This window comes from Carettochelys insculpta, chromosome 29 (genome assembly GCF_033958435.1).
Source record: "Carettochelys insculpta isolate YL-2023 chromosome 29, ASM3395843v1, whole genome shotgun sequence".
NCBI lineage: Eukaryota > Metazoa > Chordata > Testudines > Carettochelyidae > Carettochelys > Carettochelys insculpta.
Genome location: NC_134165.1, coordinates 14,824,494 through 14,835,397, shown reverse-complemented (window position 1 = coordinate 14,835,397; position 10,904 = coordinate 14,824,494). Strand labels below are relative to the sequence as shown.

The 10,904-nt window shown below is 54.6% G+C and overlaps 1 protein-coding gene and 1 long non-coding RNA gene across 4 annotated transcripts; both read left to right on the top strand.

Moving 5' to 3' along the window:
• The first annotated feature begins 2,041 nt into the window (after positions 1-2,041).
• Positions 2,042-4,331, top strand: LOC142003206 (uncharacterized). Its single transcript, XR_012642794.1, has 3 exons — positions 2,042-2,177; positions 2,709-2,731; positions 4,038-4,331. It is a non-coding gene; the product is annotated as an uncharacterized LOC142003206 (long non-coding RNA).
• A 1,092-nt stretch (positions 4,332-5,423) lies between these two features.
• ZC3H10 (zinc finger CCCH-type containing 10) lies at positions 5,424-10,520 on the top strand. Of its 3 annotated transcripts, none has more exons than XM_074979807.1 (3): positions 5,637-5,689; positions 7,069-7,146; positions 7,799-10,520. In XM_074979807.1, the coding sequence occupies exon 3, from the start codon at positions 7,847-7,849 to the stop codon at positions 9,029-9,031; it is 1,185 nt and encodes a 394-aa protein (XP_074835908.1). In that variant the 5' UTR covers positions 5,637-5,689; positions 7,069-7,146; positions 7,799-7,846; the 3' UTR covers positions 9,032-10,520. The 3 variants fall into 3 exon arrangements, with proteins under 3 accessions (XP_074835907.1, XP_074835908.1, XP_074835909.1); XM_074979808.1 differs by lacking the exon at positions 5,637-5,689 and adding an exon at positions 6,575-6,593; XM_074979806.1 differs by lacking the exon at positions 7,069-7,146 and having other exon boundaries at positions 5,424-5,689.
• Positions 10,521-10,904: the final 384 nt, after the last annotated feature.

The window sequence follows — 10,904 nt, the reverse complement described above, 5'->3', positions numbered from 1 at the left end:
TCTTCTCTGACCTGTGCTGCTTGCACCTTATTGCTCACTCTTGGGGCAGGAGTGGGCAATATATTTTGATGGGGTTCATGTAAAGATTCTGGTGTGTGGTCAAGGCACGCACTTGTCAACGGAGAAGGCGTGGGGCTTGGCACAGAGTTTGGGATAGGGGACTGGAGGGTGGAGTCTGAGGGAGCTTGGTTGAAGGAGGGGGCTGTGAGCTGGGGTAGGGTATTGGGGTGCCCAGGCCAGGAGGGGATATAAGTTCTGAGGCCTGCCCTATGAGCTGGTGGGGAGGGTGTTGCAGGCAAGAGGTTTGGGGTGGTTAAATATCAGGAGATGCAGTGAAATCTAGGGTGCTGTTTATGCCAGGCAAAACGAGGAAGCTTTTCGGTTCCCACCATTGTCAGGGAAATGCTTCTCCCCAAGGTCTCGCTGTGGGAAGCCACATTTGGTTGCTGTGATCACTGCAACCTGGGACTTGAGGATTTGGGGTCCCCACCCCCTCCCATTTCACAGCACCATTTTTGGAGGGAGTCTGCTGCAAGTGTCCCCCTTTCTCAGGGGCCTCCCAGCCCTGGGTTAGTTTCTCCTTCTCTTGGATCAGGCCAGGCTTGCGTTCCTCTGTATATCCCCTTCAGCCTGTGCTGGAGTGGGGGGTATCAGCTCTTGGCAGCGCAGCAGTGGGTGTGTGCACTTCTGCAAGCATAACCCATGCTGAGGTGGAGAGGCAACAAGCCTCTTTCAGCCCTAGCTGCTGTGTTATAACAGTCCCCCCATCTCTGCTGGTGATAGGCCAGTAGATTAGCCAGCAGTAACATGCAGCGTGTGCTGCTCAGACCCCTGTCTTGCCTAATGCTCTGAGGCTTGAACGGACCTGCAGGGCTAAATGTGTAAGCTGGAAAGCCAGGCTCTAAACTGAAGTGGGTTATAATGCTGAGCGGTGCCCTCTGCATGCGGTGGGTGAAATTCAACAGCGGCCAATGCAAAGTAACATTCATTGGAAAATGGAATCTCAGCCGTACATTAAAATGATGGGGGCAGAATGATCTGTCACCCACCCCGAGGAAAGATCTTGGAATCCTTGTGGCTAGTTCTTTGAAAACATCAGCTCCTTGGTCAATGGCAGCAGGCAAAATAATAGGTAAGACAGAAAATAAATTGCCACTATGTAAATCAATGGTATAGTTACCTCCTGCATCCAGCATGGCACTCTGGCATCCTCAGAAAATGTCAACGGACACAACGAAAGGTAAGGAGAGGTGATTTAGACTGGGACTCGTCTGTTTGGAAAAAAAAAGGGGCTTGGGGAGATGATAGAGGGCTATAAAATCATAATGCGTGTGGAGGAAGTAAATAAAGGTGTGTTATATTGACTCTCTGGAACACAAGACCTAGGGGTGGCCATGTGAAATGAATGGGCAGCAGGCGTAAACCAAACAGAAGGGTGCACTTCCTCGCACGACGTGCGGTCACCCTGTGGAACTCCCTGCTGGGGGATGTTGTAAGGCCAAGAGCTAGATAAGTCCATGAAGGGTGGGCACATCGGTGGCTATTAGCCAGGACAGGCCGGGCTAGTGTCACACGGTGGTGGTTCTGTTCGTTCTTCTGGGCCATTGGCCATGGTCGGCAGACAGGTCCCTGTGGGGTGGGCCTTTGGTCTGACCCCTGTGGCTCTTCTTGTGTCCTGGAAAGGGGTGAGTAACTCTTCCTTGCTGCACGCCTAGCATGGGTTTATTGCATGTGTAGCCTTGCACGGGACAGGCGGCTGGTGTTACACACCAAACACGTGGGCTTGTGCACGGTTCGGGCAGGGGACTATAGCTGGGGGCGGGGTTAGGCCTTTCATACCCCCCACCCCCCACTCCACTGGGAGTTTTTAACCCATCCCCGGCTCTGGGCTTAGTTTGGGAGATTTGTATTCAAAATGGAGGACCAGTGGGGGGGGGGGGCGGACTACATCTCCCGTGAGGCTGTGGGGCGGGAGAAACAGCTACTCCCGCCATGCCCTGCGGCGAAGCGCGTGCGGCACTCCGCCCCCTTCCGTAACTGGCCAATAAAAGGGGGCGGCGGGGGCTCGCGCTCTCTTTCTGTGCCGTTGCTGCCGCCATTTTGTGGGAGGCCGAAGGCTCCCGCCGCCATCCGCCTGCATCCGCGGGCCCTGAGCCCGGGCCGCCATGAGAGCCAAGGTGAGCGGGGCGGGGGAGGGGCCTGGTGCTTGTCGGGTGGGGCAGCGGGGTTCGGGGGGGTTCCTTTGTGGGGGGAGCCATGTCTGAGCGGCGGCCCCCCCCCCCCCCGGTTGGAGGGCCTGGGGGAGGGGCAGTGTTTACCCCCTGTCTCGGGGGGCGGGGCGCGGACCCTCGGTCCTGTGGCTGTCTGGGGTAGCCCCCTATCCATCCTGGGCTTGCGGGGGGGTCCTGCCTCAAGCTCTGGGCGGCACGCACGTGGGGCTGCCCCTGCCCCGCTCGCATGGCCTCTGGGCGGGTAGCAGGCGAGCTGCTCCCCTGCAGCGCTGGCTGGTGGGGAGGGCGGGTCAAGATCCGTCTGGCGCCGCTGCTGCATGGGTATTAATCCTTTTCAAAACGTGGTGGGGGGCGATTTGGTACCGGCTTCACCTGCGGAGTGCGGCGGGTATTGGGCCCTCAAGGGAGGGTCCAGGACGGGTGTGTTGTGAAAACGCTGTGACTGACTCTTTTTTTCCCACCCTCTCTTTCCTCTAGTGGCGAAAGAAGCGAATGCGCAGGTATGTGTTCCAGGTTTTGCTGCCTCTTGCAGGGCCAGGTGGCTTACCTGCTAACGGGTAGTTCTGCTGGGTGCAAATACTTTGCATGGCTTAGCTCTTAGCAAATACCAATCTTGTTTTTGTGCTCTAAGAATGCATGCGCAGGCCTGCTTGGATGGCTAATGAAATGTAGCAAAGCAAGTGTAATATAAACCTTGATTTGTTTGAGTCAGGTTTTGCATCCCATATCACTTGCTAATTTGACAGTTAAAATGTGTTTATTTCTGTTGTGTCTAGAGGCTTTGACTGAGGATTGAGAGCCCATTGTGTTGGGTGGGCCACCTGTCAAAACTGTTTACAAGCTTAATTGACTGATGCCTGCTGTGGGAACAGCATGAGGGCTAACAGGAGAGTGTTAGGTGCAAAGTAAAATTCCTGGTTCTGTTGTCGTATGACCTTGAGAGTCTTAAATGCTTCTATTTTTCTGTAAAATAGTGAGAATGCAACTTTGGGGTGGGGATAAGATAAACATTGATGCATGCAAAGCATTTAGTGGCTTAGGCTATAGAAAACATTTAAATAGATGGCATCAGTTGTAAATACTGTTTTTCTTGTGTGGGTATGTTTGGGCAGAAGTAAACCAATTTTTATTTCTAGTGAATATTATTTAGCTCACCTGGCAGCGCTATGTAAGTAGAACAGCAGCCGGGCCAGCTCAGAACTAAAATGGCCTGCCTACCTCTGACCTTTTTGTCTTTGCTGTAATAAGTTGTGTTAGGTAGGACAGGTAAGGCTGACTTCTTTTAACTGAACGGTCACGTTTAAGTTTCTCCGTATTATCTGTGTTTAAAGTAAGCCATCAAAATACATCAGGGAAGATGAGTGTTCTTCCAAGCAGAATAAATTCATTTGTTGCTATTTTTAGTTGTTCACTGATCTGCTGATACATAAAAACTGAATCTTAACCAAAAATCGTCTGATCTCTTGCTTTTATTTCCTCATTTGCAAATCATCCTTTATGCTGGAGCTAGCCTCTACTGAAGTTGCTGTCCTCATTTGTGTTCTGTCCACATCTCTGGATAATGAACTGGGTTATTCAGTTCCTTGTACACTAAGACAGTGCAGCAGTTCAGTGGCAGACTTCATAGGGTGTTAGTTCTGTTTAAACACCAGGCATAAATTTTTTTACAAAATTGTTGATTTGTTCTTATCTGGCCTGATAATGACATGTCCATTTGACCAGGTTGGATGCCTGCAGTAGAATGATTATAGCTTTATTACCGTGTCGATCTGTTCTTTACTGATGGGTTAAAATTGTCTTTCTCAGGCTGAAGCGCAAAAGGAGAAAGATGAGGCAGAGGTCTAAGTAGGCATCTTTTCTGCTGCTACTGAATCTGCAAAGCAGAGCATAGGATGCTGGAGCTTGGGGTGCTGACCTCCTTCGGATGTGCCTACTTCCTGATGTTGCAAGACAGCTTCCTTACCATCTTCAAGAGTTTTCCATTTTAGGACTGAAGGTCTCATCTGTATGGGTGGTAACCCTGAGTTTTGACGTTCTGGACTGGTCCTAGTCTTTGTAGTTGAATGTAGCAGGTATACAATAAACAAACCCTGGTCTGGTTGGGAATGTGCCTTTTTTCTTAATGCTATTTAATATGCAACTTGATATTCAATGACACTTGCCTTGCATCATTCAGTCCCTTTGTGGCTTGCTTTCTGGGCCCCCTTCTAACACATGGTAGTTTGGCTTTGCAATATCTTTAGCTCCCCTCTTGACTTTTTGATCTCTGGCTTAGAATAAGTGAATCCACCACATACAGAAATAGCTTTTGCTGAAGATGCGACTGGAGAAATTTTTCAAATGTCCAGGCCACGATGCACTGTGTTGTTGTGCACGTATACCCAGCTACACTTTTGTGCAGTTGTAGCCTTCAAAGTTAGCCGTGCTGGGTTCCCATGTGTCTCTGAACAGTGGGTTTGTATGCCAGGGTGGTAATGAATACAGTAGCAGAATCCCTCACAAAGGGAAGGCTTTGTGCTGCAGAGCAGGCTCTGAAACACTAAACAAATGAGTCTGTTTGCAGATTGCAAAGCCATTATGCAGCACATGAGTGGGAGGAGCAGGGATGAGAACCTTAGGTTGTTGCAGCTGCACAATGACATGCTGTGAAGTGTTGGCTCTTGTGCTGAGTGCATGGCTAACCTGTAACTCTGGTGCTTCTGCAATGCATCAGGGTTATCCAAAAATTATATTCCTCTGATGAAATGTGTGGTATGAGCTGTGGTAAGAGATACTGTGTGAGATGCAGAAGGAAACAAAACTGAATTTAAAGCACCCTTCAGCGTGCACTGCGTGGTGAATAATCCTGTGGCAACCCTGCTAGCCCAGCTTGGCGTAAGGGCTGGCAGCCCGAGGTGACCTACCTCTGTAACAGGCCCTCTTTAGCTCTGGCCCTACCATGACATTTTCCTTGGCTTGTCCCTCAGCCTGGGGCGTAGGTGCTATGACTGGGGGTGGGGGGTGGCTTTCCATGGGCCGTCCTTAAGCTGCCCCCAGTAGTGGTGGCTGCTGCTGTTATCCAATCATCCCATGTAATGGTGCAGAGCCAACAGGTGCCAATGGGAGGAGGGGGTTGGCTCCTGGCCCCCCTCGCGTGTGGTTCAGCTCAGTTAGTGGGGGAGGGGCTGGCTGGGTCTCAGGTGGGGGCCGCCGCCCAGGTGTTAGTGGGGTGCAGGTTCCTGTCCCCGGGGGGCCTGTTTCACCCGGCGCGGCGCTGCCAGGCCTCCCGCCCCGCCTTAGCTACACGAGGCTACAGGAAGTAGGGCCTCGTCGCTATGGTAACCTCGCCTGGCCGCGCGCTGCACCCTGGGAGGCGCGGCTTCCGGCCGTCGGCCGGAAGAACCATAGAGTGGTTCCGCTGGGCCGGCGGAAGGGGCCGCTCTTTGTGGCGGCTGGAGGAGGACGCGGTCGGAGAGCGGGTGAGCGAGAGGCCGCCCCGGGTGGGCCCTGGCCGGGCGGAGGGGGCGGGTTTGGGGCCCTTCTTCCGCTGGGGCGCCTGGGCCCGGCTAACCCCGCCCGCCCGGGGGCCCTCCCCGTACTTCCGGCCCGGTCCCGGGCGGGGCGGGGCGGGGTAACCCCCCCCCCCCGGTCTCCCCGTCCCCCACCCGCAGTGAGGGGCCGGACTCCTCTTGCTCTGCTGCCGGCGCCGGCCCGGGGGTTCACCCCGGCTCAGAGACCGGCAAACGGGGCTCCTGGGTCCCCAACCCCGCACCCCGCTGGGCTCACCGCTCGCGGGTGGCGCTGTAGGGGCGCTAGGCCTACACTGCCCCCCCCCCCCCCCCCCCGCCTACACACGCTGCTGCGGTGGGTCGCGCAAACGTGGTGGCTCTATCGCAGAGTAGCACGAGGGGGTAGGTTAGGGGAAGGTTGAAACCGCAGAGGGGTCCCCCAGCAGCTTCTAACAACATCACCTCGGGCTCTGAACCGCACACGCGCCCTTAGTCACGCGATGTTCTGCCAAAACAGCGAGAAGTCCCGTGGCGCCTCAGAGACTAGCAGATTTATTGGAACGAAAAAGTGGTCAAGTAGCACTTCAAGCTTTTGTGGGCAAGTAAATGTGTAACTCTATCAGGTGCCACATGACTTCTCATTGTTTTTGTAGACACAAACTAACACGGCTACCCCCAATCTTTTGCACTTCCTTCCACTTTTCATTAAGTTTATGAATAGGCTGGTAGGATAGCAGGGGGCTGGCCCTGGGGGGTCCCTTCGAGTCCTTTGTTCCTATAGTTAGCCTCAAGGGCTGTGTGTTTATTATCTTTGTTTTGCATGCTTGTGGACATATGTAGAAGCAGTTTTTGTTCCAGGGCCTTGATTTAAAAGGTCAGTCTGGTTAAAAAATAAACTATTATGTATTGTAGCCACTCCTAGGGTCCTGATCCTGGCCCTGTTGCATTAAGTGCTGTACATGCAACAATGGCCCTGCCCTAGAAAATTGATTGTTTGCCTCCGGATGTAACTATATGTGATGACAGATTTCCCATGCCCTTTAAATTCAGGAGACAGAATTTAAAGGAGAGCTCTCATCTGCTGCTGTACATCGCGTGCTGTAAAGATGCACTCTTGGAAATCTGGCGCTAAGATGTGTGATTGCAGGAGGTTCCATGTATCCTGCTGGATGTGCATCATTTACAATAAAAGTAGCTGCTGCCTTGATTTACTGACCCTAATATAAATATGGTGGGCCCTAATGCTGTCTGACATCAAATACTGTGAAATCAGCCCCCTCTGCCTTTATCTTGACTAATGTAGAAGGAGCAATTACTAGCTTGTTTTGGTTATGTTTTAATTTCATTAGGACTTTGATTTCAACTCAAGTCAGCTCCTCTAGCAGTGATCTGGCCTGGGGTGACCTTGAAGATTTTGGATCTGACAGGTAAAGCTGTGCCTTTTTGAACAGGTGGTATTTGTTGAAGAGTCTGGCGGGGTCTAGAGAGAGTTGGATGTTAAATGCGCAGGGGTACCAAGAGCCGCAGACATTGGATTGTGTCTGAAGGAGTCAGAACCTCACCTGTTTAGAGGCCCTTTCATGGAGGTTTCAAACTGTTAAAATGCAGCTGCTTTGAAAATTGCGTCCACTGCATCATGGTGCACCATGGTGAATGTCTGAAAGCTCATTTATGCAAAGAGCTGGCTGGCTCTCACTCCAGGTCCCAACGGACAAGTGGCTACACAACAGAGTTAGGCAAGTGGGGCAGGGGCCTGGGTAGTCACCAGCACAAGGTCTGTCCGAAAAAAGTATTGACAGCGTCTCTTAAAAATGAGGGACCCGGATTTTTGCATCACTAACCTTACTCAGGATCACTTCAAGATGGCCTGATATCCGCATGGCTCTTACAGCACTAACGGTCAAACTTTAAGCCAAAAACTAGTCACAGCATTTAATCGCAGGAGAGGCTGGCGCCCTGCTTGTAATTCCTGAGGGCAGATATGTCCCTGCCAGCTATCCCAGAACAGCTCCTCCCTAACCCACTTCCCCCTCCTTCTCTTATGTCTTCTCACTCGCTGCCTCCTCTCCTCTTTTGCAGTTGCGTGCGCTCTCACCACCGGGGGGCAGGGAGGGCGTGGGTGGAAAAATGCCCGACCGGGACAACTACAACAATGGCAGCAGCAGCGACGAGGCGGGCGCCAACTCGGACGACATCTGCCGCGACTTCCTGCGCAACGTCTGCAAGCGAGGCAAGCGCTGCCGCTTCCGGCACCCCGACATCAGTGAGGTCACCAACCTGGGCGTGCGCAAGAACGAGTTCATCTTCTGCCACGACTTCCAGAACAAGGAGTGCGTCCGCCTCAACTGCCGCTTCATCCACGGCACCAAGGAGGACGAGGACTATTACAAGAAGACAGGGGAGCTGCCCCCGCGTCTGCGCCAGAAGGTGGCTGCTGGGCTGGGGCTCTCCCCAGCGGACCTGCCCAACAGCAAGGAGGAGGTACCCATATGCCGGGACTTCCTGAAGGGCGACTGCCAGCGGGGAGCAAAGTGCAAGTTCCAGCACTTGCAGCGGGAGTACGAGTATGACGCCCGGGTCATTGCGGCCCGGGACCAGGGCATCGCCACCACCGTGCGCCGCTACGACCCCTATGACGTTATGTACGACCCCGACCGCTACGACGACCTTGACCCTGTACTGAAGCGGCGACGGGTGGACGGGCTGCACTTCGAAAACTACGAGTACAGCTTCGGCAGCCCCCGCACGGTGGAGTACCGGCTCCTGGAGGAGGAGAACGTCGTGCTGCGCAAGCGCGTGGAGGACCTCAAGAAGCAGGTCAGCAACTTGCTGGCAACCAACGAGGTGCTGCTGGAGCAGAACGCCCAGTTCCGGAACCAGGCCAAGGTCATGACCCTGAGCTCCACTGCCCCAGTCACTGAGCAGACCCTGGCCCCGACCGTGGGCACGGTCACCAGCTATAACCACAGCATTGCGCAGACCCACACGACGCTCAGCAGCCAGGCCCTCCAGCCCCGGCCTGTCACCCAGCAGGATTTGGTGGCTCCAGCTGGAGCCCAGGCGGCGCCCCCAACCAATGCAGCGCCCCCCATGAACCCTGAAATTGCCCCGCTCTCGGCTGCGTTGGCACAGACCATTGCCCAAGGCATGGCTCCTCCCGTCTCCATGGCGCCCGTGGCAGTGTCAGTGGCACCAGTGGCGGTTTCGATGGCACAGCCGCTGGGAGGTATCACTATGAGCCATGCCACCACGCCCATGGTGACGTACCCTATTGCCTCACAGAGCATGAGGATAACAGCCATGCCGCACTAACTGCCCCCAGCGGACCTCATGCGCTACAGTGGATCTGTGCTGTTGGGAGCCGCAGGGGGAGGGCTCCAGCCCTGGCAGGACTTGTTCGTTCCTTCGGGGAGACAGGAACCGACAAGGGGGAGAAGTGAATGACTCCAGATGTGAACGAGAGAACCCTTGGATGCCTCTCTCCTCTTGGGGGTGGGGGGCCTTTTAGGGGGTGAGCGTTCCGCCCCGCAGGCAAGCAACCTGGATTTCCATGAACCCAGAGCAGTTGCCATAGTCTTCCGCCAGGCAGCAGAATTCAGGGATGAAGGGCTTCATGCCATGTGATTTGAAGGGTACAGTAACCTCAGAGCCTTTGTGCGTCACATGTACCTTTGCTCACATACTCCCCATTCTGTACCCACCATGCCAGCCCCGCCATAGCCCTGCGAGTTCAGGAACTCAGCGTGTTGCCTGGCTGTGGCAGGATCATTTCACTGACGGACGGACTGGAACGGAGGCTGCAGGGAAATCGCCCCAAGGACTGGGTGCCCTGGGCCCCTGCTTTCTAGGAGAGAGTGCCCCAGGCTTCCGGGGGCTCAGGTAGAATGAGGGAAGGGAGATCCTGGGGACAGCGCCTCCTCCCAAGGCAGAAGAAAGTCTGGCTACATGCTTCACGCTATTCATCAGCACTCTCTTTAAGGCACGACCCTGGCGTGGTTTTGCTTGGGGATGAAATGGTTAAATCCCAAATAGGATTTGGGCTCCTGTAAACCGATCCCTGTTGCTTTAAGACGGGAGGAGGCAGCCTACACCTGAGCCAAGCATTTCTACAGTGGCCTTGAGAGCATCCCTGTCCCCGCCCCCCACAGCAGAAGGGTGGCTCGTTCCCAGGACCAACTGAACCCCAAAGGTGGGGACAGGCCCTTGCCAATTCCAGCCAACATAAACCTTGCCATGCGCTCCAGCCTGTGGGGGTGGGGCGCTAGTTACATATGTCACTGGAGAGGGAACATGTCCAATGCCTGTCCCTGCTTCACCTGGCAGCATGTGGGGAATAAAATCCTCTCTGTTGCTCTGTGAATGGCCAGGGCTGGGCAGGGGCCACCTCCCAAGACGCAGCGGCTCGCCGAAAGGAGGCGGATGGGCCAGTGATCATGCCAGGCCCTGACTGGACCCTGCCCCCACATCCCGCCCCCTTCACCAGCCGCTTCCGTGCCTGAGCCTCCGCACGCTGAAGTCTGCCCTCTGCCCTGATCACCCCATTCACGCATCCCCCAGGGAAACCTGGTTCAGAGAGAAGAGAGAGTCTCTCCCTCCCTCTCTCTCTCTCTTTGTTTTTAGAACTGAAGCTCACCCATGGGTCTAGACTAGCTTTTGTGTAGTTGTGTCTGGTTTTGGTTTAAAGGAGAATGATTTACAGCCGAAGCTCTTTCTAAGAATGCCAACCTTTGCCTGTCTAGCTTTTTAGTTCTGTGACTATGGTGTAAAGTCTGCAGCTATTAAAAGAAAACCTGCAGCCCCCGACTGATATATTTTGGTGTCAACGCTCTGTTTAAAGCACGGCTGAGCCAGCAGACGGATCACGGGCCTTTCACCTGGGCACACTCCAGGGAGGGGAAGGCTGTGAAGAGGTAGGTATGGGCTACGTGGGCCCCACTGAAGTGCAGCCACTTCTGGGGCGGGATGCAGCAGCTGCCAGCATCGCTGCAAATGGCGTGTGCCCGGAGCCGTGCTTTGCGTCCCGTCCAAAAGGTGGCAGCAGCGCCTTGCTGGATGGCTTCCAGCCAGCAGAGCACAACCTGCTGGATCGCTCCAGGCCCTTGGAGGTCTCCCAGGGCGGAGCTGGCTGTGGCTGTGATGATGGGATGGTGCTGGCCGGTCACAGTGCAGAGCGGCAGCCTGGCTG

Bases quoted from the DNA above. Each gene is read 5' to 3' on its own strand.
- ZC3H10 (XM_074979806.1), top strand. From the start codon at position 5,546: ATGGTAACCTCGCCTGGCCGCGCGCTGCACCCTGGGAGGCGCGGCTTC. The intron at 5,690-7,798 runs GTGAGCGAGAGG...CCTCTTTTGCAG, and splicing joins AGGACGCGGTCGGAGAGCGG to TTGCGTGCGCTCTCACCACC.